The following is a 23,472-nucleotide window of genomic DNA, read 5'->3' as shown; positions in this document are numbered from 1 at the left end:
CAATAGAGTGGCTTCCAGACCAAAAGTCCGGAAATCCATATAGGTAGAGTTAAATTTGAGCTTCAACTCTACCTATATGGATTTCCGGAGTGCCTGCCTATCCTATTGAATTGTTTCCTATATGGCTCCCCTATGCTGAGGGTCTGGGGCATGAGCACCTGGACCAAACCTGTACAACGGGTAAGCTTGTCTTCCACTATCATCTCTTAAGGTGGCCATACACGAGCAGATCCGCTCGCTTGGCGATGTCGCCAAGCGAGCGGATCTTCCCCCGATATCCCCACCTACGGGTGGGCGATATCGGGGACCATTTAGGTAAAAAAAATAATAATCCGATCGTTTGGCCCCAGATATCGGTCGGCCAGGCCGCTCTGCTCTCCCCATACACGGGCCGATTAGCTGCCGAATCGGTCCAAGGGACCGATATCGGCAGCTATAGTCGGCCCGTGTATGGCCACCTTTAGATTTATACCTTCTATGTTTTTATATTGCCAAACAGAGCCTCCTGTTGGCTACCAGTCCACATTGGGCTACCAAATAACCAATCACAGCCCTTATTGGTGACCCCCCCCCATAAGAACTTTTTTCATGCTTGCGTTGCTCCCCAACTGTTTTTTAATTTAATTGTTGACAACCCGTAAAAAAATGTTGGGGACAAGTATATAGTGCGTACAAGCTTACTATTATTGTGTTTAAAAGCAAAATCACCAAAAAGCAAAGAAAAAACACACACATATATATATATATAATATTGGAAATGCCACAGCACTGTTGTCACCACAGCAATCCAAAGTCACTGTGTCTGCTCCTATAGGTGGCGCCATTTCGTCTCCACTTAACATAAACAAACAGGAAGAATGGAGCAACACTCGAATCATGCAAAAATATATGTATTAAAAATATGTTTTGGGCAGACTACGTGCCCTTTATCAAACCATATACAGAGCAGTGATACACAAATTGAATTTAAAAGGATATACAGGAAGTGACCTCAAACAGAGAGCCCATATCAATTAATAAACCAACTTAACATAACAATACAGAACAATACAAAATTAAATAAACAAAAATAAATCATAATCTTTATTTAGACCTAAGGAATATAATGACCTATGTTTATTGATCCACAACACCTCTTTTTTCTTTAACTTGAGTTCCCTATCACCTTCTCCTTTAAAAGGGGACATAGTTTCCAGCACCATAAATTTCAATTGGTCTGAGGTATGGCCCTTATCCAAAAAGTGTTTTGATACAGGAAATGTAGTATTGCCTAGGTTTATTGTTGAACAATGTGTGATGCACTTACAAGCCATTTTACTGTAGGACCTTTATCCAAAGGTGAGCGAACAAACCATATATGGCATAAAGGTGGTTTTTCAACAGTCTTTTCAACCTTATCAGTTGCTGATATGGGTAGAGCTGTGTCTTTATAGACTGGGAGGAGCTACTAATCTTGACTGTGTGTGTATATATATAAACACAGCTTCACAGATCCCAACTGTACCCAGGTTTGCTTAGCCACTCAAGCAGTCTAATTTGATACTAAGCTACAGTCCACCATGGCAAACATGTACAGGACCATTGCTGTAGACAGAGCAATCTCATCACCAGGTGGAAACTACAGCATAATCCCCCAAACAAGGTATGCTGGAAGCGTCTATGGTGGAGCTGGAGGCTATGGTACTAAGATTTCAAAAAGCTCAAGCTATAGTAGTGGCTATGGTGGTGGCAGCAGCAGCAGTTTGTTGGTCAATACCAACAGTGACCTCTTGCTCAATGGCAATGAGAAACAAACCATGCAGAACTTGAACGATCGTTTGGCCACCTACCTGGAGAAAGTACGCTCTTTGGAGAAGTCTAACTCCAAGATAGAACTACAGATCAAAGAGTGGCACAGCAAGAACGCTGGCGTGGGAGAGAAGGATTATCAAGGATACTACAAGACCATCGAGGCTCTACAAAATGAGGTGAGATTTATCTTGTTATAGAAGTTGTCTATTATGGTGGCAGGGAGCACCTTTCTCCTGCTTGATATACTTATGTCACAAAGTCAAAAAGGTCTCCAAGCCACACACCTGAAGCAGTGTGCCAGTTGCATGAGTTGTATTATCTCTTTGTCCTATGGCACACTTGGCATATTTCATTCCATCCCGCTCAATACTTAAAACCACCTCATCCATTTCAATGAATGTGACTAGCATAAGAATGCCAGCATGGCATGCTTTCATGTGGAAATCAGCAATGAGTAATAACTCAGTAATGACTGAAGACTAAGGGCACATTTACTTACCCTTACAAGCAAAGTGCACTTTTGGATGCAACTGCCATGTTTTTTCAACAGAACACTGAGACAACCCTGGAGATAACGCCTGGTCCGGAGGTGACAGAAGCTCCAGGGTTGGAATATCTCTGAGCGTCAATACCTTCTATTTGTTTTTCTGGCAAATGTCCCTTTGATTATCCTGTTGTTGCCCATAAGTAGTAAACAGAGTGTTTTGTGGTATCAGTAAGGTGGATTAGGACTGAATATTAAAGAAAATATTATCTGATTTCCGTCATACATTTCCCACCTACAGGATAAAGATGCAGGTGTCAGTGCTTAAGGGCAGTGGCAGAAGGGAAGATTAGTCGCCTCACGATACATCTTTTTATCTTACCGGTGGGATGGCATTGTGGGGAGATTAGTCCCCGGCAGTAACCAAGATTAATAATTTGGCACCGAAGTTTCCTTGAGAGGCAACTTCGGGCAACTTCGGGAAACCGAAGCTACGCATATGCCATCCCACCGGCGATTTACATTCTTGCCAGTGGAATGGCATGTCAAGGAGATTAGTCACCTGAGGTAACAAAGATTTATCGCGGGCGACTAATCTCCACGTGTGCCACTGCCCTAAATGTTGTGCTGTTGCAGAAATATAATAAACATCTATACGCAACTTATGTATCTTTGAAATTAGTTTCCAAAAAGTTAAATCTATTTTTTCTTTATATCTATTGGGTTGGCTTGAAAATTCAGTTGAGTAAGGATTATGGGGCCGCATAGTGCAATGTTGTGATCTAATTGTCTTGGGGGCCAAGTGAGGAGATGAACCCAGTTTGGCCCATAACCTTGGTGGTCAAATCTAGCAAACATAAACTAGCCTTAAGCAAGCCCTACACCGGGTCATCTTGGGACTTCCAGACCTAGTTGGCAGCTTATGAGCATGTGTAAAAGTCCTGCCAACAATAGGCCAGAAACCAGTTGGGCAAATTTGGAAATCCCATCAGGCAAGGATCACATTGGTATGTTAGTGTGGTCCTCTTCCATCAAGTCTACAAAGGCCTCTCTTATTATCTGATTGTTAGCTCACGGCCAAATGATTCAATCGTCCTGTTTTATCCCAAATTGAGCAAAGATCCAGCCTCACCAAATGAGTGCATCTCCCCATGCATTTTATAAAAGTATGGACAACCAACTTATTGTATATCCCTCGTCCATTATATCATGTTCTTACCAAAAAAGGCAGAAAGCAAATTTAAAAAAATGGCTTTCATATTATTCAGCAGCAGTAACCCACATCAACCAGTCAACAATTAGCTTTGATCAGTCAATTATAATACAGTATGAAGGTAATAAGAGAAAATCTAGTCAGGGCCATTATAAGGCCTTGGTGGTCCCTGGACAAAGATGCAATTGGTGGAGCCCCTTTTCCATTTTGCCAACTTTTAGGCCACACCCTTTTATACCACCCCCATTTCACCAAAACAAAACCCAGTATAATTACTACTTAAAAAAATGTGCATATTAACCCCAGCTATGCCAGTATAATCACTGTAGAAATGACCAATAAGCATTGCATTATTCCCAGACAAGTCAGTAAGATCACTGAAAAATGGCCAATGAGCACTCCATTAACTCCTCACATGTCAGCAAGATCACTGGAAAATGGCCAATGAGCACTCCATTAACTCCTCACATGTCAGTAAGATCACTGGAAAATGGCCAATGAGCACTCCATTAACTCCACACATCATGCCAGTAAGATCACTAGAAAATAGTCAAGAAGCACTCCAATAACTACACACATTCCAATAAGATCACTGGAAAATGGCCAAGAAGCACTCCACTAACGCCAAACATGCCAGCCAGTAAGATCACTGGAAAAGGGCCAATAACCACTCCATTAACTTTACAAATGTCAGTAAGATCAGTAAGTAAGATTAGTGAAATAGCGGAATGTATGGCCACCCTGGATTTTGTTCCGAAAAAGCAGAGAGTGCAGCGGTTGGTGAAGAAGGTAGCGGAAGCAGAGGAGTCATGGAGGTAGGGCACAGTGGGCCCCCCAAATCAGGAGGCGCTGGGCAGATGCATCATTTGCCCATTTAGTAATGTGATTCTGAATATAGTCTCCAATTTGGTCATTTAAAGCAGTCTCTGTATGTGCTGGACCTTTTGATCCCTTGTATGTGCTCTAGGAGAGCTCAGGTTGGGTTGACCTACTGGATCTGACCATGTAAAGCCAACATTAGATATAAAAGCATACGTATAGACATTTTCAAATAAATCCTTTATTATTATCTAGTAGCATATGGTTGCAGAGGGCTTAGGCCTGCATTATGTATATAGGGGCCCAGAAGGGTTAGGTTTGTGGGTGACCTTCAATTTTGTTGCAGAAATTGTTTTTTTTTTGCTCATGGAACTGACACAATGCAGTTGTGATTGATAATTCCGTCTTGTATCACCCACCCCATGGCAACTGCAGTTATCAAAAACAAATATTTTGGCAACGCCGCATATCTTAAGGGTTAGGTCATTTCTGGCTATATGAAGATATTATGGCATTTTCTACAACTGAACTTTGATTTATGACGAACAGCAGAAGTACGAACACTAAAACAATATCTAAAAATGAGGGCGTGAACACCCTTTGTAAACCTGCGAGCGGTCATAAACTGATAAATCGCGGACAACAAGGGGTTGCGTGGAGAAGCAACTAAACAGGAAGAAACAAAACGGCAGTTGCCAAGCCAAATACATTACTTTACTACTATAAATAGTTGCTGCTGTAATTCATTAATTCCATAAATTACTACTGATAATGAAATACTTTTTGAAGTCGATATCTAAGTTTTTGTCGACATGGTGGAGCTCTTTATTAAAACCTATACAGTCAAAGATGTTTAATTATCTATATTTTATTGAAAGAAAGGAGTTTGGGGCGTACAGAAAAGAAAAAGGGGGAAGGGGCAGGGCCGGAACTAGGGGAAGGCAGAAGAGGCAGCTGCCTAGGGCGCAAACACTGGGGGGCGCCAGGCAGGAACCTCTCCTGCCTACCCCTAGCTCCTTTTTCATTGCCCCCGACGCTTGTCAATACGCGGTGGGGGCATTGAACTATCGTGTAGACAATGCCCCCCTCTCCCGGAACTGCGCGTGCGTGCTGAAACGCGAGGAGGGGGGGAAGGTGCAGGGACGAGGTGGCCGACCGGGTTGCCTAGGGCGCCCAGTCAGCTTGGCCTGCCCCTGAGAAGGGGGTTAACAGTTTAAACTATCTTTTGGTAGAATAGCATTCAAAACATTGGGTAGAACATGGTCGACCTGATATGCATTCTATGTTTAAGCAAATTGTCCAAGTTTTAAGAAAGAGTGTGGTTTTAGTAAGGGGGATATGGAGAGGGGAAAGGAGAGAAAAGGAAGGGAAGGAGTGGGGTTGGTTAAGAATGGTATGACCTGGAAAGCTTGATTGGGGGGAAAAAACTCTCAGCCTTGATTAGTGATGAGCGAATTTTTTTCGCCAGGCATGGATTTGCAGCGAATTTCCACATTTCGCCATTGGCAAATTGTTTTGCGAAAATTCGGCATGGAAATTTTTTTTTGCCGTGCGTCAATTGGGCGCAGTTGCGTAAAAAAAACCATGGGCGACAAAAGGTAGACACAGGCGACAAACAAAAACGGGCATCAAAAAAATTTTCTTGCCGATTCGGCAGTTTATTGGCCTGTGTAGGGGCAGAAACGAGGGGCCTGCCCGACCGATATCTGGCCTGAATTTGGGCAGATATCGATCGGCCATGTTAGAAAATTCAGCCGGATCCAGGACCGCATCGGCTCGTTGATGCGGTCCCCGAACCGGCTGCCCCATTGCCGCCAATATAATTCAATCATTTGGCCCCAGGGCCAAACGATCAAATTATTTTTTTTTTTACCTACACGCTCCCCGATATCGCCCGCCCGTAGGTGGGGATATCGGGTGAAGATCCGCTCGCTTGGTGATCTCGCCAAGCGAGCAAATCTCAACGTGTATGGGGACATTAACCTTGATAGTTTTAGGGGTTTATGTTAGTCGGTGGAAGGAAGCTTGTGGCTAGGGTGGGTCAAAATCAAGGAAGTAGTTCTGCACATTGCTGAGCATCTAGTCGGTGAGGCCCCTGAACACCCAAATAGACCTGGTCAGATCTGTTGGAAATTAGCAGATTTACTGTATTTTGTAGGAATGCTATTTTGTCCTCAAAACGTCTATTGCTGTTTGCTCTGGCTATTACTCCGGATATAGTGGGAGGATCTATAGATTTCCATTTAGCTGCTAAAGCTATACGGGTGGCTGTGAAAACATGACTAAGATCTGGGAATATTTAGAGAGCTCAGGAAAAGGCCTCCCCGGCAGTTAAGTACGTGGGTCTTTCGGCAAGACCTGGGTGGTTAGATTGGTTATCTATATTTTTATTTTAATATGATACAATTCAAAACACAACTAGTAGTGCTTCGCCGAAAAAATTGCGAATCTTTCAAAAGATTTGTGAATCGGTGTAAATTTTGCGAAACGGCAAAAACTGCCGAGCACGTAAAAAAAAAAATGACGCGTGAAAAAAAAATTGTCACACGCATCATTTTTTTTTACACATACAACAATTTTTTTTAAACGTGTGACAATTTTTTTTGATGCGGGAGAATTTTTGGCCGCAAATCCATGCCTGCTGAATTATTTTGCCCATCACTAACTACTAGATATCATTTTCAAATAACAAATCTAAGTGGTCACATAGCATTGTATTGGGTGGTTCCTGTGGGTTGACTCTTAGGGGCTGATTTACTAATCCAGGAACGTCCGAAAAGCGTCCAAATGCGTTTTTTTTTTCGTAATGATCGGTATTTTGCGATTTTTTTCATCGCCGTCGCAACTTTTTCGTAAATTGTCGTGACTTTTTCGTAGCCGTTACGACTTGCGCGAATTGTCGCGACTTTTTCGTAGCCGTCACGAAAAAATCGGAAAGGTTTGCCCGCCGTTTACTAGCGCTCAATACGAAAAGGTCGCGACAATTCGCGCAAGTCGTAATGGCTACGAAAAAGTTGCGACAATTCATGAAAAAGTTGCGTTAATTCATGAAAAAGTCGCGACGGCGACAAAAAAATCGCAAAAAATACGAAAAAGTCACAAAATTTTCATTTCCAATGCGATTTTTTCCCATTCGGAATTCGGATTTGTGGATTAGTAAATCAGCCCCCTGGACTTTTTCATTTGCACCCTGCACTATCATTTGTTAGTGAGTCCTGAGACCTGTTTAAAATGTAAGCTCTGCCTCTTACTTCAGAACTAGTGAGGAACAATTTTTTTTCACCAAAAAATTCTGCAAGTATTTGAAGTGGTCATGGAATATACTTATAACCCAACAATGAAACATTAGAATAAATAAGTTAGCATAATTACTTCCAAAAGGAGTTTTCTATTGTCTAATTTGTCCAAACACAATTGAAAAAGAAATATAAAACATTTTTTTGTTTATTTTTCAGATTCTGAACAGTACCATGGTCAATGCTGAGATCCTGCTGAAGATAGACAATGCTAAGTTGGCTGCAGAAGACTTCAGACTCAAGTAAGCATTATCACACTTTTCACTTTTCCAAGATATCTACCCTTAAAGTTGACCTTATATTTTAGAGAAAGCAAACACTTGGACATATGACTGTCGATTGGTTGGACTTTTTTGTTACACTTTTTTGACTATGTTGGTTGGAGAAAGCAAATACTTGGCCATATTGGCTATTGACTGGTTGGACTTTGTTGACTATGTTGGTTGGAGAAAGCAAATACTTGGGCATATTGGCTATTGACTGGTTGGACTTTGTTGACTATGTTGGTTGGAGAAAGCAAATTCTTGGGCACATTGGCTATTGACTGGTTGGACTTTGTTGACTTTGTTGGTTGGAGAAAGCAAATTCTTGGGCACATTGGCTATTGACTGGTTGGACTTTGTTGACTATGTTAATTGGAGAAAGCAAATACTTGGGCATATTGGCTATTGACTGGTTGGACATTGTTGACTATGTTAATTGGAGAAAGCAAATTCTTGGGCACATTGGCTATTGACTGGTTGGACTTTGTTGACTATGTTGGTTGGAGAAAGCAAATACTTGGGCATATTGGCTATTGACTGGTTGGACTTTGTTGACTATGTTGGTTGGAGAAAGCAAATACTTGGGCATATTGGCTATTGACTGGTTGGACTTTGTTGACTATGTTGGTTGGAGAAAGCAAATTCTTGGGCACATTGGCTATTGACTGGTTGGACTTTGTTGACTATGTTAATTGGAGAAAGCAAATACTTGGGCACATTGGCTATTGACTGGTTGGACATTGTTGACTATGTTGTTTGGAAAAAGCAAATTCTTGGGCACATTGGCTATTGACTGGTTGGACTTTGTTGACTATGTTGTTTGGAGAAAGCAAATTCTTGGGCACATTGGCTATTGACTGGTTGGACATTGTTGACTATGTTGTTTGGAGAAAGCAAATTCTTGGGCACATTGGCTATTGACTGGTTGGACTTTGTTGACTATGTTGGTTGGAGAAAGCAAATACTTGGGCATATTGGCTATTGACTGGTTGGACTTTGTTGACTATGTTAATTGGAGAAAGCAAATTCTTGGGCACATTGGCTATTCACTGTTGGTTGGAGAAAGCAAAAACTTGGGCATACTGGCTATTGACTCGTCGGAGAGAGAAAATACACATGCAACTGGACTATTGACAGGTTGGACTTTTTTCATTATGTCAGTTGAAGAACACAAATACTTGTCATTTCGCTCAGCACTAATTTGTGATAAATATCAAAAGTGAGGAAAAGTCTAAACAAAAGACAGTAAGGGCAGAGGAAGAGCAGGGTGTTTGACTGCTAACCAAAATATTGGTGAATTTAAGAACCAGTCCTACCCAGACAATTGTATCTTGCACGGAATGTTAAATATGGTTGAAAACTAAGTGGATTCTGCAATTTTTTTATTAAGAAGTTCAGCTTTTGCTGTAGGTAGCACAGGGAACAATAAGCAAATGTGAAAGACTAAATTGCCATAGTTGTACAACCCCTTTTAGAAGACAGCAGAGTGAAGAAATATAAATCGCATTGTCATATGAAAGCCAGTTTCAAAGCATTATGGGATTATCTGCATTACATGGAAAAGAAGAATATATGTTAGGAATGCCAGGGTCTGGTATTTCAGCTCACTTTGCATGGTTCTGGTGCCTGGGAGCAGTCTCTGCTGATCCATTGTGGGAGTACATGTCCACCACATGATTGTTTGCTTTTGGTGCCCTTTTTGTACTTAAATCGCTTATTTTACATTGTTTCCTTTCTGGCTTATGATTGGCAGATCCTTCTCATGCCTTTTGTTAGTCCTTTACTGATAGTTCTGGTTACTGACCTGCTTGTTCTTGACATTGCTTCCTGACCCCTTCCCTGCCTTTCCATGGTTTTATTTTTGGATGGCCTAGTCCAGGGATCCCTGACCTGTTTTACTTGTGAGCCACATGCAGATGTAAAAAGTGTTGGGGAGTCACACAAGCATAAAAAAAAGTTTTGCGGGTGCCACATAAGAGCTGTAATTGGCTATTCAGTAACCCCATGTGGACTGCTGGCCTGCAGGAGGCTCTGCTTGGGGTAAAACTGTGGGCTTCCAAAACTTGTCTCCAAGACAATTTAAAAATTGGCACCTACTTTGAGGCCATTAGGACCAAAATCAAAGGGGGCAGAGAGCACCTTGTTGCTCGCGCGCCACTGGTTGGGGTCCACTGGCCTAGTTTGTGCCTCACCACTATTCATCTATCCTCTAAAAGTGTGGGCTCTCTGTGAGCATTACATCAAAAAGTTTTGGTAGCTGCCCATAAACGTAACAATCCGCTCGCCTGGCGAAGTCGCCAAGCAAGCGGATCTTCTCCCGATATCCCCACCTACAGGTGGGCGATATCGGGGGAATTTAGGCTAATTATATCGACTGTTAAGGGCGCAGTCGGTTCGGGGACTCATCAATGAGCTGATGCGTTCCCCAATCCAACTGAATTTTTTCACCTGCCCGATTGATATCTGGCCGATTTCAGGCCAGATATCGGTCGGGCAGGCCCCTTGTTTCTGCCCCTACACGGGCCGATAAGCTGCCAAATCGGTCTAAGGGACAGATATCGGCAGCTACAATCGGCCCGTGTATGGGGACCTTTACTTTTGCTACACTAAAGAGTAAGGGTATTTGTAGAGGTCTATTCTGTGTTTCTGACCTTTTATTGTCCTTCAGTTGATTTTTGATTATTTAAGGGGTAATATCTGTTGGACCACTGTGGGGTATGGACCATCCTATCCCAAGCTGAATGGTGACCCAGTGCTCATCAAGCAAATTGGCTTCTCAATTTTTGGGGAACAGTGCCGAATACATTGGCTGTATTGTCATTTGTTTAAGTTTTCCTTTTTTTTCTTTTATTAAATTATATTGTATGAAAAATACATATTTATTTGTATATTTACCTGTAGTCTGGCTGATTATCAGTAGAACAAAGTTGCTTAAGTGCTGCTAATCAGGGCACTAGTTACACACAGATAAGGAACTCAGAGAGCTACAAAGCATTCTAGCTCATTAAATAGAACTTCGTAGCGCTCAGAACATTTAGATTCAATAAAATACGTATTTTTGTAATTTTTGTGTTTTTTTCTACCACAACTAAACTCACTTTTTAAAAAAGCACAAACGTCTTTTGCATTTATTATAACTATAATTATTAAAAGCACAAATGAAAAAAATTGTGGAACAAACACAAATCCCCACAAATTCTTTGTTTTCTTAAGAATTTCCATGTGATTACAAGCGAAAATATCCCGAAGTAAATAAATATTTTACAATTTGCACAGGAAAGCTCCCATTGACTTCTGCACGACCTTGTCAGCTATGAGATGGTGAAATTTTGTATACTATAAATCTACAAAAAAATGATTTAAACATGAAATAAACCAAATACGATTGTTCTGCCCCCAATAAGGGGTAATTATATCTTAGTTGGGATCAAGTACAGGTACTGTTTTATTATTACAGAGAAAAGGGAATCATTTAACCATGAAATAAACCCAATAGGGCTGTTCTGCCCCAATAAGGGGTAATTATATCTTAGTTGGGATCAAGTACAGGTACTGTTTTATTATTACAGAGAAAAGGGAATCATTTAACCATGAAATAAACTCAATAGGGCTGTTCTGCCCCAATAAGGGGTAATTATATCTTAGTTGGGATCAAGTACAGGTACTGTTTTATTATTACAGAGAAAAGGGAATCATTTAACCATGAAATAAACCCAATAGGGCTGTTCTGCCCCAATAAGGGGTAATTATATCTTAGTTGGGATCAAGTACAGGTACTGTTTTATTATTACAGAGAAAAGGGAATCATTTAACCATGAAATAAACCCAATACGGCTGTTCTGCCCCAATAAGGGGTAATTATATCTTAGTTGGGATCAAGTACAGGTACTGTTTTATTATTACAGAGAAAAGGGAATCATTTAACCATTAAATAAACCCAATAGGGCTGTTCTGCCCCCAATAAGGGGTAATTATATCTTAGTTGGGATCAAGTACAGGTACTGTTTTATTATTACAGAGAAAAGGGAATCATTTAACCATGAAATAAACCCAATAGGGCTGTTCTGCCCCAATAAGGGGTAATTATATCTTAGTTGGGATCAAGTACAGGTACTGTTTTATTGTTGCAGAGAAAAAGGAAATCATTCTAAAAATGTGATTTTTTTTTAATTATAATTGAGTCTAAGGGAAATGGCTCTCCCATAATTCAGAGCTTTCTGGATAACAGGTTTCCAAATGACAGGTCCTATGTCTGTATTTGAATCCCTTTATGCCACTTAACACTTAGAAGGGAGCAGCCTAGCAGACAATAGAAATGAAGAATAATCCTAATATGAAATAGATAGGAAGTAGACATTTTAGATCACATATTGAACACATATTGGAAGACATAGGAACTCCCACTGCGAATGAGTGCAAATTAACACATTTTGTACATTCCTCAGACAAGGAAAGGCTTTACTGCCTCCAATTACACAATACTATGCATTTGCCTTCAGGTCACAAATTAACTTGTGCGTAAACTTTCACTTTTTGTAGGTTTGAAAGTGAGCGGTCCCTCAAAATTGGTGTGGAAAAAGACATCATTGGACTGCGTAAACTGATCGATGATCTCAATCTCCAAAGAATAGACCTGGAACACCAGTATGAGTCCCTGCAGGAGAACCTGGCTTATCTCAGGAAGAACCATGAGGAGGTGAGGAACGGTGGATCGGGTATAGCAAGTAAAAATTTACAAATCCACAACCTACACTTTTACTTGTGGTTAATGGATAACCTCACAATTAAACACACAGATTAACACAGGTTTTCCTTGCACATGATGGCACATTGCACAATGTTGCAACTGGACACTATTCACTACAATGGAAAAAGGACCATGTAGTTAACAATTACCTCTTCATTCCACAAATTCTTGGTCAGGATCATATGTCTTTTTTTCCCTGATAAAGAGGCTTACCCATGGTCCCAAAGGTGACCCCATCTTACCTGAAAACGAACTTGAAGAATTTACTGTGCTTACATGTATACCTTGTTAAAAAAATGCCAAGCCTTTCTTTATAACTTAGTTCCTCCACTGAGCAGAAGCCAGTGTCACGTACTCTCACTGAGGAGAGGCTGGCAGATAAGAGCCCATATGCTGGATAACCTGGGGTGTAGCCATAGATGGCTCAACTGAGAGCAGAAACCTTGATAAAATGAATGTGGAATTGAATAAACAAAAAGTCATAACACAATACAATGGAAGGCTGAGACAGAGTCCAGTAATCAGGCCAGTCAGCAGACAAGTAGAGTCCAGTAATCGAGCTGGTAGTCAGGAAAGGCAGCTGGTAAACAGAGTAAAAGAACAGGCCTGAGGTCAGAACCGGAAGATCCAAAAGAACAGGGTAAGGAAGGGCACTGGGCACTGGAGTGCAGCAACAAGGCAGGGGTCATGGAACCAGACAGGGACTCGGGAATTAGGAAGGAGATGGACCCCATCTTCTTCATAGTTCCGAGTCCCAGGAACAAGAATTCACAATCTCCCGGAAAGCCAAGATCTCAGTAAAAAGGCTTAATGACCAAGCACTGAGCAATGACCAAAGGCATTAACTGAATGAAAAGCTATACCTGGCGCTAATGAGGTGGGAGGAGGAAAGGGAGCCGACAGCGGTAATACAAAAAGTACTGAAGAAAGAAAATGGCTCTGTTGGGACCAAATACCAGTAAGTCCTGACATTGTTAGTGCCAATCTCTGAACTATTTCAAACTCTATATTTTATCCATCTATAGTTATATTGGATCCAAAGTCCCCATACCTTTATAACCATGTAATACTGCATAATGGTTGGTTGGTTTTATGTCTTCTGCTTTTGTGTTATTTCTCCTCATGATTCAAGAAGACTTTAAATCATACTTGTCACTCAAGCCTTGGCTTGAACACGTGGATGACTTTTATCTTCAAAGGGGGTTCCACAGCTAAGTAGAATATAAGTAAAGTACAATGGACGTGTGAACAGGCATATGCAATTGTAATTTTTAAATAAAATAAAGGTTTATGTAGGAAGTTATCCTGCTGCTACATTCCCTAGTTAATATGTCTCCCATTGAGCACTATGTAACCCACATAGCAATAAATTAAAGTTATAAACATCCACTGGCCCTAAAAATATGATTTATGACATGTAAACTTACAAAGGGAGTAACTAAATATTGCCCTTGGTTGTTTTACACAATGCTTACTCTTCCATATTTATTCATCCAAACAAAACTACTTGAAAAAATCCAATAAATTTCTCACAAGATTTATCCTTCAACCTTGGCATTTCCCCAGTAAAGCCATTGCTCAACATTTATTCTGTAAATACATAATGTGACTTATTTTCTGATGACCTTTAATAACAATCAGGTTGATTGTTGGGGTTGACCCAAAAATAAGGTGACAAGTGGCCCATATTTATTGTGTAAGTCAGGGATCCCCAACCAGTGGCTCAGGAGCAACGAGTTGCTCACCAACCCTTTGAAGGTTGCTCCCTGTGGCCTCAGAGTAGCTGCTTATATTTGAATTCCTGGCTTGGAGGTACTTTGGTGGTATAAAAACCAAGTCAACTGCCAAACAGAGTCTCCTGTAGGCTGCCTGTCCCCATCGGGGCTATCAAAGAGCCAATCACAACCCTTATTTGATGCCCCAGGTACATTTTTCATGCTTGTGTTGCCAGTGTCAGACTGGGGTGCCAAGGGCCCCCCAGAAAACCTTAGACCTTAGGCCCACTTTTCACTTTTCTCTTCACTCACTTTCTTTGGTCTCTAAATTACTTCTTCCTACATACTATTATCTATCCTTTCCTCCATTTCTTCAATTTCTTCCCATATAGAATTGAGTAATGGCCATGGTATAGGCATACAAGGCAAATGGCTGGGTGAGCAGGAGGAGCCCACTGACACCTGGGCCCACCGGGAGTTTTCTTGGTATCCTGGTGGGCCAGTCCATCACTGTGTGTTGCTACCCAACTCTTTTCACATATGAATGTGGCTCACAGGTAAAAACAGTTGGGGACCCCTAGTGCAAGGGAACCCTCTACCAATGCTTGGTCAATGGTGAAATATACAGGGTTTCCTGTTGTATCTGCTCCCTGTCCCTTGTGCCTTATTCACATTAATAGGTCCATTGGTGCAACCAAACCAAAGCACAGTCACTTGATATATTGATGTATTATGATGTTGTACCTAGCACTGCTGACAGTAAATGAGGTCCAGTCTGTGTAATCTTTAATATAACTACTTGCATGAAAAGTGAAGCATTTTTGAGAAAAGAGGACAATAACATTTTGAGATAAACTTTTCTCTTGTTGTTCCTTAGGAAGCCTCTGTGCTCCGTAACCAAATAACAGGCCACATCAATGTAGAGGTGGATGCAGCCCCCTCTGTGGACCTGGCGAAAGTATTGGCTGATATGAGGGCGCAATGTGAAGCAGTTGTATCGAAGATCAAGCAAGATGCCAAGCAACAGTTTGAGACCCAGGTGTGTTACTACAAACAGCAACCAATCACTTAAGGGCCACCATCTGTCCAAAAGAATTACTAAGTATACACCACAGTTTAGTGGATTTTGGGATTTTTTTTTCATAACAGGATTAGTTCCCCTTTAAATCATTCTCCATTTATAATGGTTAATTGCATATACAGTCATTCTTAAGATACAGAAGTCAAGTTTGAAGTCCAAAGTAAATAGCTTGGGTATAATTAGCTATAATAAATCTGAGCAAAAGGGTTGCCATCTTTATAAAATAAGTATACCGGTCTGATTTGGGGGATGTTTGCAAGGGGTTGGGCCATGATGCAAAATAGGTGGAGTTGTGACATAGAATGGGCAGGGTTGTGATGTCAAAGGGGCGGATCTTCACATTGAGGGGCCAGACCTTGTCATGAAGCAAGGAAGCAGCAGAGGATTTGCTAAGTATAGGAGCTAATACAGGAATAAAGGGGTGGATTGGAAGCAGACTGGGGCCAATTAACTAATTATTATAAATTTACTGGAAAGTACATTTCCTGTCCTTGGCTGGTATTTTACTGGCTAGGCTGGTAAAAATCTGACCAGTTGGCAACCGCAAATCAAGACAGTGGGGCTCATTTATTAACACTGGGCAAATTTCCCCGTGGGCTGTAACCCATAGCATCCAATGAGTGATTTGCTTTTTCCAGCTATGTGCAAGTAAAACAATGAATGCAACAATTTGATTGGTTGCCAAGGGTTACTGCCCATGGGCAATTTTGCCCATTATTGATAAATGACCCCCAGTGTGTTTATTATTAAAGAAATGAGGAATTAGATGATAAATGTGCAAACAAATGACAGCAGGGGTGATAGGAGGAGATCCAGTTAAGGAATTGGAAAGCAATGGTGTCCAGGGACACAAGAAGATATCTGATGGTCTACCTTAAGCTATTAAAGAGCAAGGAGATAAACAAGTAAATAACAGCATGATTGTGATGTTATCATCCATTCAAAAAATTTATATTTTTCCAGCCAGATTGTACTTAGTACAGAGAGATATTGTATCTACTCCAGCCATTTTATTACACAATTTAGGGATTTGTCCATCATTTCCACCATTGTAATTATAACCCTATATGATTTGCCATAACCCCAATACAAGGAGCTGTTAAGGTAGGTTGTGGGCAGCCACATTGGTAAAACCAAAATTGCAGGTATATCATAGAATCTGGGGTAAATAATTTAAAAATATCCCCCCTTTATATTTCCATCAGACAAATACACAGGGAGACAGAAATGCTTTCTCATAAACATTCATTCCTGATTATCGTGATTTTGTGTATTTAATCTTTAATAACCCTTCATTCTGCAGATAGAAGAAGTCAATATACAGATTGGCGGCAACGTCACTGAATTGGAAAAACACAGGTCCTCTGTTAAAGAAGTTAAACGCCATGTCCAAAGCCTGGAGATAGAACTTCAGTCTGAGATCAGTAAGGTAAACGATTCATGAGAATTATTTCCGTTTTCTTCCCACACCTGAATCCCTACACCATTTTTAAAGGTAAATTGTATCCATTAAAAAAAGCAATAAATAGAAGATGTAGCCCAGGTCAGATCATACATTAATAAATGACACTGGTATACATTCATTGAGGGTAAGTTAAGCAACTACGGGTGGGAGTACAATAGTTCTCAGATCAGGGGTCTTCTATGTAAACTTGTGAACAGAATCTTCCAGTTGTTGGGTGGAATAGGCTTGCCTAATGGATTATATTAGTGGTGATCTCCTTTGCAGAGGGAGAATATGAGGAATGAAGTAGGGAAACTAGGTAGATTGGATTGCTGATGGATTAGTCAGTAGATCCAAGTCACACTAGTGGCCACAGACCTTATCGAATGTGGTTATTTAACTTCTGATCCCATTAGTGATATGTACACTGAAACCATGAAGTTTACTAAAGGATCCCATACACGGGAAGATCCGCTCGCATGACGAAGTCGCCAAGCGAGCAGATCTTCTCCCAATATCTCCCACCCGTAGGTGGCCACAGTTCTTATCGAATGTGGTTATTTAACTTCTGATCCCATTAGTGATATGTACACTGAAACCATGAAGTTTACTAAAGGTCACCATACATGGGCAGATCCGCTCGCTTGGCGCTGTCGCCAATCGAGCAGATCTTCTCCAGATATCCCCCACCTGGATGATATTGGGAGAATCCAGGGTAATTGGATCGTTTGGCCCTGGGGCCAAACGGTCGAATTATAATGACGGGCATAGGCAAAGTCAGTCCGGGGACCGAATCAACGAGCCGATGCGGTCCCCGATCCGACTAGATTTTTTAACCTGCCCGATCGAGATCTGCCCGTCGGGAGTGCCCATACACGGGCCGATTAGCTGGCAAATCTGTTCAAAGGGCCGATATCAGCAGCTAGAATCGGCCCATGTATGGGGACCTTAACTGTAGCCAAGCTCCAAGGATGATGGCCCATGGGGAGATTAGTTATACACAGTTAAATCTCAGATACTGTGAGTGTCGAATCTCCTGGAAATGCCGTTTCACTGGCAATAAAATTAATCACTGGTGGGAAATTTCCTGAACTAAACTTTGCACAGTTTTGGAAAACAAAGCAACACATATACCTTTCCACCAGTGATTAACTTTTTGCCGGTGAAAAGGCATTTGGGGAGATTAGTGGCCCGTGGTATCCAAGATTAACCGCTTTGACTAACCTCCCCATGGGCCATCACCCTAACAGTGGTTGGAGAGGAACCCATCCAGTGCATGGAAACATTTTTTTGCATAGAATAATGTCTCATTGGCATTCAAGCATCTAGAACTCCAAAGAGTCAGGTAGCAGGAGTTACCACCTTGGGAAAGAATAGATTAATAGCTGGGAAATGAACAACTGCTGCCCAAATTCAAAGGACAAGACTAGGTTATGGTAAAACATCTGCAGAAGCAGTTCCATATCTAGAGCATTGAGTATTGGGGGCATATGCCATCTGATTTACTCCAATAGGTGTGATGTATTGGTGGTAGAACATTTTGTATTGGATTAGCCTGTCTTTGACAGAGATAAGGATGCTATAGATATTTCCCACTGCCAGTCACTAGTCAATTTCTTGAGTGAGATATGGAATTTGTGAGGACCACTACCATGGATGGAAATGTTTAATGTCTTCTCCCATTTTCTTTAGTTTAAACTTCATAATAAATAATAATAAACTTTTGTCATCAAAATGAATTTTAGTTTAAATTTATGGAAAAAAGCCTACAGTAACCTATAGCTGAGTTCTTTCTAAACGTTTTGCCTTCTAGAAAGATGCCCTGAATGCCACACTAAACAATATCAATGCCCAGTATGCTGCACAGCTGCTCCACATGCAAACTGCAATTAAATGTATTGAGGAGCAGCTCATACAGATTCGAAGTGACATGAGTCGCCAGTCTCAAGAGTATGAAATTCTTCTGAACATCAAGCTCCGCCTTGAACTCGAGATTGAAACGTATCGCCGACTTCTGGAGGGAGAAGATGTCTAGTGAGTGGCTTTAGTAATTCATAACCCCCCAACTGTCCCAGTTCAGGCAGAGCAGAAAGTTTCTCTATGACTTTATGTCCATATGGCAGCCCTTCATATGGTTGTGGTCTAAAGCTCCAACTGCTGCTGGAAGGTGATAGAATTAACAGTTTAGCTAAATATCTATAATGATACCCTTATAATAACGCCAGCTTTGGTCTTGGTTCAAGTAGAACCAAGTAGATTAAGAGAGCTCTGTATAAACGATATACAGGTATCGGACCCCTTATCCGGAAACCCGTTATCCAGAAAGCTCCGAATTACGGAAAGCCTGTCTCCCATAGACTCCATTATAAGCAAATAATTCAGAATTTTAAAACAGATTTCCTTTTTCTATGTAGAAATAAAACAGTACCTTGTAATGGATCCCAATTAACATATAAATAATCCTTATTGGATGCAAAACAATCCTATTGGGTTTAATTAATGTTTTATTGATTTTTTAGTAGACTTAAGGTATTGAGATCCAAATTACGGAAAGACCCCTTATCCGGAATACCCTTGGTCCCGAGCATTCTGGATAATGGGTCCTATACCTGTACTAAAAATCAAAGGAAATATTTAGTAATGAGCAAATTTTTTCGCCTGGCATAGATCAGCAGCAAATTTCCGCATTTCGCGATTCGTCATGGGTCAAAAAAAGTCGCTGTTGCGTCAAAATAGGGGTGGGCTGCTTCAAAATGGTCGCGGTCACGGCAAAATGGCCACGGGCAACCAAAAAAAAAAACGTGGGCAACAAAAAAATGGCGCGACAAACCTGTTTTGCGAATTTTTCGAGGTTTCACAAATTTTTCAGCGAAGCGGGACAGATTCTCTCATTACTAGAAATATTATATAACACTATTAAAGTAGGATGACAGTTAGTGATAAGCAAATTTTTTCACCTGGCATAGATTAGCAGCGAATCTTTGCATTTCGCATTGGCGAATTGTTTCGCCACTCGTCAACAAAAGTTTAGGTTGCATCAAAATAGGGACGGTCGTGTCTAAATGGTCGCGGTCATGTCAAAATGCCCGTGAGCGACAAAAAAAGACGCGGGCAACAAAGAAACTGCGTGACAAACCCGATTCGCTCATCACTAGAAATATTATATAACACTATTAAAGTAGGATGGCAGTTAGTGATGAGAGAATTTTTTCGCCAGGCATGGATTCACAGCAAATTTCCGCATTTCGCCATTGGTGAATTGTTTCGCCAAACTTCCGTGAAAATTTGCCATGGAAAAATTGGCTGTGCATCAACAAAAGTAGTGGCTGTGTCAAATTGGGAGCGAATTTTATTGCCGTTTCGCGAAATTTATGGCAGATCTTTATCAAGAAGGTTTGATTTTTCTATTGGATCGGGGGCCGCATCAACGAGCCAATGCAGTCCCCAATCCAATGGAAAAATCAAACCTGCCCAAAGCCGTCTATACCTGCCATTTTAATTTGATCGCTTGGCTCGAGGGTCAAATGATCAAATTAGCCTGATATCGCCAAACAAATGGCCGGCTTAAAGGTCCCCATACACGGGCTGATTGTAGCTGCCAATATCTGTCCCTTAGACCAATTCGGCAGCTTATCGGCCCGTTTATGGGCACTAACAACAGGCCTGCCCGACCGATATCTGGCCTGAAATTGGGCAGATATCGATCAGGCAGGTTAAAGATTCAGTCGGATCGGGGACCACATTGGCTCGTTGATGTGATCCCCAAACCGACTGCCCCATTGCCGGCAATATAATTTGATAATTCGGCCCCAGGGCCAAAAGATCGAATTAGCCTACACGCTCCCTGATATCGCCCACCCGTAGGTGGGCATATTGGGTGAAGATCCGCTCGCTTGACGAACTCACCAAGCGAGCGAATCTTCACGTGTATGGGCACTTTAAGACTTTCTGATCAGTTTCGGAGAGCTCAGACCAACGGCATTTCATTTAGGGTGCAGGGCAGGGTGCAAATGTGAGAAAACGTATTCCTGCTTGTCTTTGCACTTTGCCCCCTGCTTTCCATGTCACAAATGGTTCCTTGTAGTGTTCCTTTTTTTGTGATTTGTTATCAGTTTTGCAGATTTAATTTCCAATATTTTTATTTTTCAGCTCAATAACCGAACAAGAGAAATTAAGAGGTGAGTAAATAAGCATTATTTGACAATATACATTTACAATATACAATATTTTACTTATACATTTAATGGGGCTAATATAGGAAAATTGCTGATGGAAAAGGAACTAGGAGTACTTATAGATAATAAAGTTCACTCTAGCAAGCAACTTCAGGCAGCTCACATATTTTCCTGTCCCGAAAAATGTTTAGATTTATAGAATCTCCTATTTAAAATATGTACAGGTATGGGACCCATTATCCAGAATGCTGGGGACCTGGGGTTTTCCGGATAAGGGTTCTTTCCATAATTCGGATCTCCTACCTAAAGTCTGCTAAAAACACTATTTAAACAGTAATTAAACCCAATATGATTGTTCTGCCCCCAATAAGGGGTAATTATATCTTAGTTGGGATCAAGTACAGGTACTGTTTTATTATTACAGAGAAAAGGGAATCATTTAACCATGAAATAAACCCAATAGGGCTGTTCTGCCCCAATAAGGGGTAATTATATCTTAGTTGGGATCAAGTACAGGTACTGTTTTATTATTACAGAGAAAAGGGAATCATTTAACCATTAAATAAACCCAATAGGACTGTTCTGCCCCCAATAAGGGGTAATTATATCTTAGTTGGGATCAAGTACAGGTACTGTTTTATTATTACAGAGAAAAGGGAATCATTTAACCATGAAATAAACCCAATAGGGCTGTTCTGCCCCCAATAAGGGGTAATTATATCTTAGTTGGGATCAAGTACAGGTACTGTTTTATTATTACAGAGAAAAGGGAATCATTTAACCATGAAATAAACCCAATAGGGCTGTTCTGCCCCCAATAAGGGGTAATTATATCTTAGTTGGGATCAAGTACAGGTACTGTTTTATTATTACAGAGAAAAGGGAATCATTTAACCATTAAATAAACCCAATAGGGCTGTTCTGCCCCAATAAGGGGTAATTATATCTTAGTTGGGATCAAGTACAGGTACTGTTTTATTATTACAGAGAAAAGGGAATCATTTAACCATGAAATAAACCCAATAGGGCTGTTCTGCCCCCAATAAGGGGTAATTATATCTTAGTTGGGATCAAGTACAGGTACTGTTTTATTATTACAGAGAAAAAGGAAATCATTTGTAAAAATGTGATTTATTTGATTAAAATGGAGTCTATGGGAGATGGCCTTTCCGTAATTCGGAACTTTCTGGATAATGGGTTTCCGGATAAGGGGTCCGATACCTATACTCCTATCCCTATCAGAACAGCATCATTCCTAAGGATGAAGCACAAGGTTGCATTTTGTTATATGATATAACACTCGCCACAGCAGTTTGAATATTTCATAACTTTCACAGCAAAATAAGTAACATATAGTATTATTATAACTGAGGTCCAAAAGTCCCCCTGCATTGTTTTGATGGGCATTTGTTTTCTTGTTTCTTTATTTCAGAACTGAGCAGAAGTCGTAAGATCAAGACTATTGTGGAAGAAGTGGTTGATGGGAAAGTTGTTTCTTCGCAGGTTAAAGAAATTGAAGAGGCCCTCCCTAGTGTGAAGCAGTGACACTCAACCTGATAACCAACTGGCCAATGGCTAGGCTACCAGCCACTCCATTCATTCTAGTGACACGCAGAGCCAAACTAATGTCACTTTAATAAAGTAACCAGAAGGGTGTTTCTGTTGATGCCAGTTGAAAAAATAAACAATAAAATATCAAGGTGGAAAAAATAATTGTTGTCTCTAATTATTTCTAAATTGTCTTGATAGTCCTGATTGGTGGCAGACCGGAGATTACTTTGATGTAGATGGCCAGCTTGAATATATTGCAATAAAGATATGGGATCAGTAATGCAGAAACCCGTTATCCAGAAAGTTCCGAAAGCCATCTCTGTAATATTAAAACAGTACCTGTACTTGATCCCAACTAAGATATAATTACCCCTTATTGGGGCAGAACAGCCCTATTGGGTTTATTTCATGGTTAAATGATTCCCTTTTCTCTGTAATAATAAAACAGTACCTGTACTTGATCCCAACTAAGATATAATTACCCCTTATTGGGGCAGAACAGCCCTATTGGGTTTATTTCATGGTTAAATGATTCCCTTTTCTCTGTAATAATAAAACAGTACCTGTACTTGATCCCAACTAAGATATAATTACCCCTTATTGGGGGCAGAACAGCCCTATTGGGTTTATTTCATGGTTAAATGATTCCCTTTTCTCTGTAATAATAAAACAGTACCTGTACTTGATCCCAACTAAGATATAATTACCCCTTATTGGGGCAGAACAGCCCTATTGGGTTTATTTCATGTTTAAATGGCTGTTTTTCAAAGGTAAGGACATTTTTCCTTCAGTGCCCTTAATAAATTAATATGAACGAGTGCAGAACATTTTGTGTCTTTGTTTGTACTTTGTGCTGCCAGAGGGGCACAGCACTGACACTCCTATAAAAAAGA

General features: G+C 40.8%; 1 protein-coding gene across 1 annotated transcript; it reads left to right on the top strand.

The window, feature by feature from the left end:
* Positions 1-1,482: 1,482 nt before the first annotated feature.
* krt20 (keratin 20) lies at positions 1,483-22,741 on the top strand. The gene is made up of 8 exons (XM_031894429.1): positions 1,483-1,967; positions 7,763-7,845; positions 12,406-12,562; positions 15,206-15,367; positions 16,713-16,838; positions 18,667-18,887; positions 21,003-21,031; positions 22,461-22,741. Exons 1-8 carry the CDS (start codon positions 1,560-1,562, stop codon positions 22,571-22,573), a joined length of 1,299 nt encoding a protein of 432 aa, XP_031750289.1. The 5' UTR covers positions 1,483-1,559; the 3' UTR covers positions 22,574-22,741.
* The last annotated feature ends 731 nt before the right edge of the window (positions 22,742-23,472 follow it).

This window comes from Xenopus tropicalis, chromosome 10 (assembly GCF_000004195.4).
Source record: "Xenopus tropicalis strain Nigerian chromosome 10, UCB_Xtro_10.0, whole genome shotgun sequence".
NCBI classification, from domain to species: domain Eukaryota; kingdom Metazoa; phylum Chordata; class Amphibia; order Anura; family Pipidae; genus Xenopus; species Xenopus tropicalis.
Note: the sequence above shows the minus strand (reverse complement) of the source record. Positions and strands in the feature narration are given on the sequence as shown.